This window comes from Nannospalax galili, unplaced genomic scaffold (genome assembly GCF_000622305.1).
Source record: "Nannospalax galili isolate Female #2095 unplaced genomic scaffold, S.galili_v1.0 scaffold40, whole genome shotgun sequence".
NCBI lineage: Eukaryota > Metazoa > Chordata > Mammalia > Rodentia > Spalacidae > Nannospalax > Nannospalax galili.
The window spans coordinates 2,105,818-2,107,079 of record NW_008347810.1 but is presented as its reverse complement, the minus strand read 5'-3'; the positions used below and the strand labels follow the sequence as shown (position 1 = coordinate 2,107,079).

Sequence of the window (1,262 nt, the reverse complement as noted above, 5' to 3'; positions counted from 1 at the left end):
GTGTAGGATTTGCTTTCGTGTCCCAGTGTCCAAATCTTTATTTTGGGCTCCACATTGAGCTTAAAGAGCACTTCCTGAGCCATCATTCCTAGAATAAAACGTGGAAGGTCAAATATTAACAAGGTCCTGTAGTATTCAGCGTTTCCGCGTGTTTCAGGGAGGAAGGGAACCTTTTTCGTTCAGAAGATCGAACCAGAGCTCGAGAACAAATTACAATCTCATAAAATACGACGGTATCCCAAAAAAGGAAAAAGCAGAACCGAGGAACGACGTGGGTCCAATTTTCCACACGTTCCTACGCACGGAAGCCAGCGCGACGTCTGCAGATTCCCCAAGCGCGGGAGCGCGACAGGGGCGGGGCGCGGCGCGGCCGTAAAGCAACGCCGAGCGCACGGGGTCTCCCTGGCGCCCTTGAAAGCCGGAACCAGCCATGGCGGGCGCGGCGGGCGGCGGACCGGCCAGCTTGGACCTCTTGGGGGCCTTGCCCCGCGTGAGCCTGGCCAACTTGAAGCCCAACCCCGGCTCCAGGAAACTGGTACGCGGGTAGCCGGGCGTCCCCGTGCCCTGCGCGGGGCGGGGGGTGGGTGCAGACCCGGGGCGGCTGCGGTGCGCGCTCCGGTTGGCCCTCGTGCTCCGGTCAGCGCGGGGATGCCAGCCTGGAGAGGAGGGGACCCGGGCACCGCGGAGTGGCGCGTTCAAGTCGAGCTTAAACCGAAGTGCTCTAGGAAAGCGTCTCGTAAAGATGCAGCTGTCAGTTGCCCCCCACTCAGTACAGCTAGAAAGCTTCAGTCATCGCCAGCGTAGCAGTCAGTTCCTTGGTTTCGGGAAGTGGTAGAAAGCAAATTAAGTAAAAGTATGCGATGCAATTACACGTTTGCAATTCCAAAATAAAAAATATATTACGCCTTGTTCTGGCTGTTCTCGGATTTTTTTCTTTTTCAGTCTGGCTCCCCCTCTTTTTTTGTTGAGTTGAATTTACGCCCTTGTGCTTGTTGATCAAGTACACTACCGCTGAGCTATTATATCCCTCCTCTGGAACAAAACCAAACCTTTTATTCTGAGACAGGGCTTGACTAAGTTGGGAATTCTGGCCTTCAATTGTAGGTGTAGCCCATGCAGGCCTTGAACCTTGAATTTTCCTGCCTTGACTTCCTAAGTAACTGATGTTACAGCTCTGCACCCCTGACCAGGCCATGGCACTAGTGTATTATAGAAGATTTACTACCATCGGTTCTCACCCCACCCTTGGACGTTTTTCGTTA

At 53.8% G+C, this 1,262-nt stretch overlaps 1 protein-coding gene across 1 annotated transcript in view; it reads left to right on the top strand.

Moving 5' to 3' along the window:
• The first annotated feature begins 379 nt into the window (after positions 1 to 379).
• The window catches only part of Mrpl15 (mitochondrial ribosomal protein L15), an 11,162-nt gene continuing 10,279 nt past the window's right edge, over positions 380 to 1,262 (top strand). Inside the window, exon 1 of the mRNA XM_008844409.3 lies at positions 380 to 535. Within this exon, the coding sequence (XP_008842631.1) occupies positions 431 to 535 (105 nt within the window). The 5' untranslated portion in view covers positions 380 to 430. The remainder of the gene's footprint in view (positions 536 to 1,262) is intronic.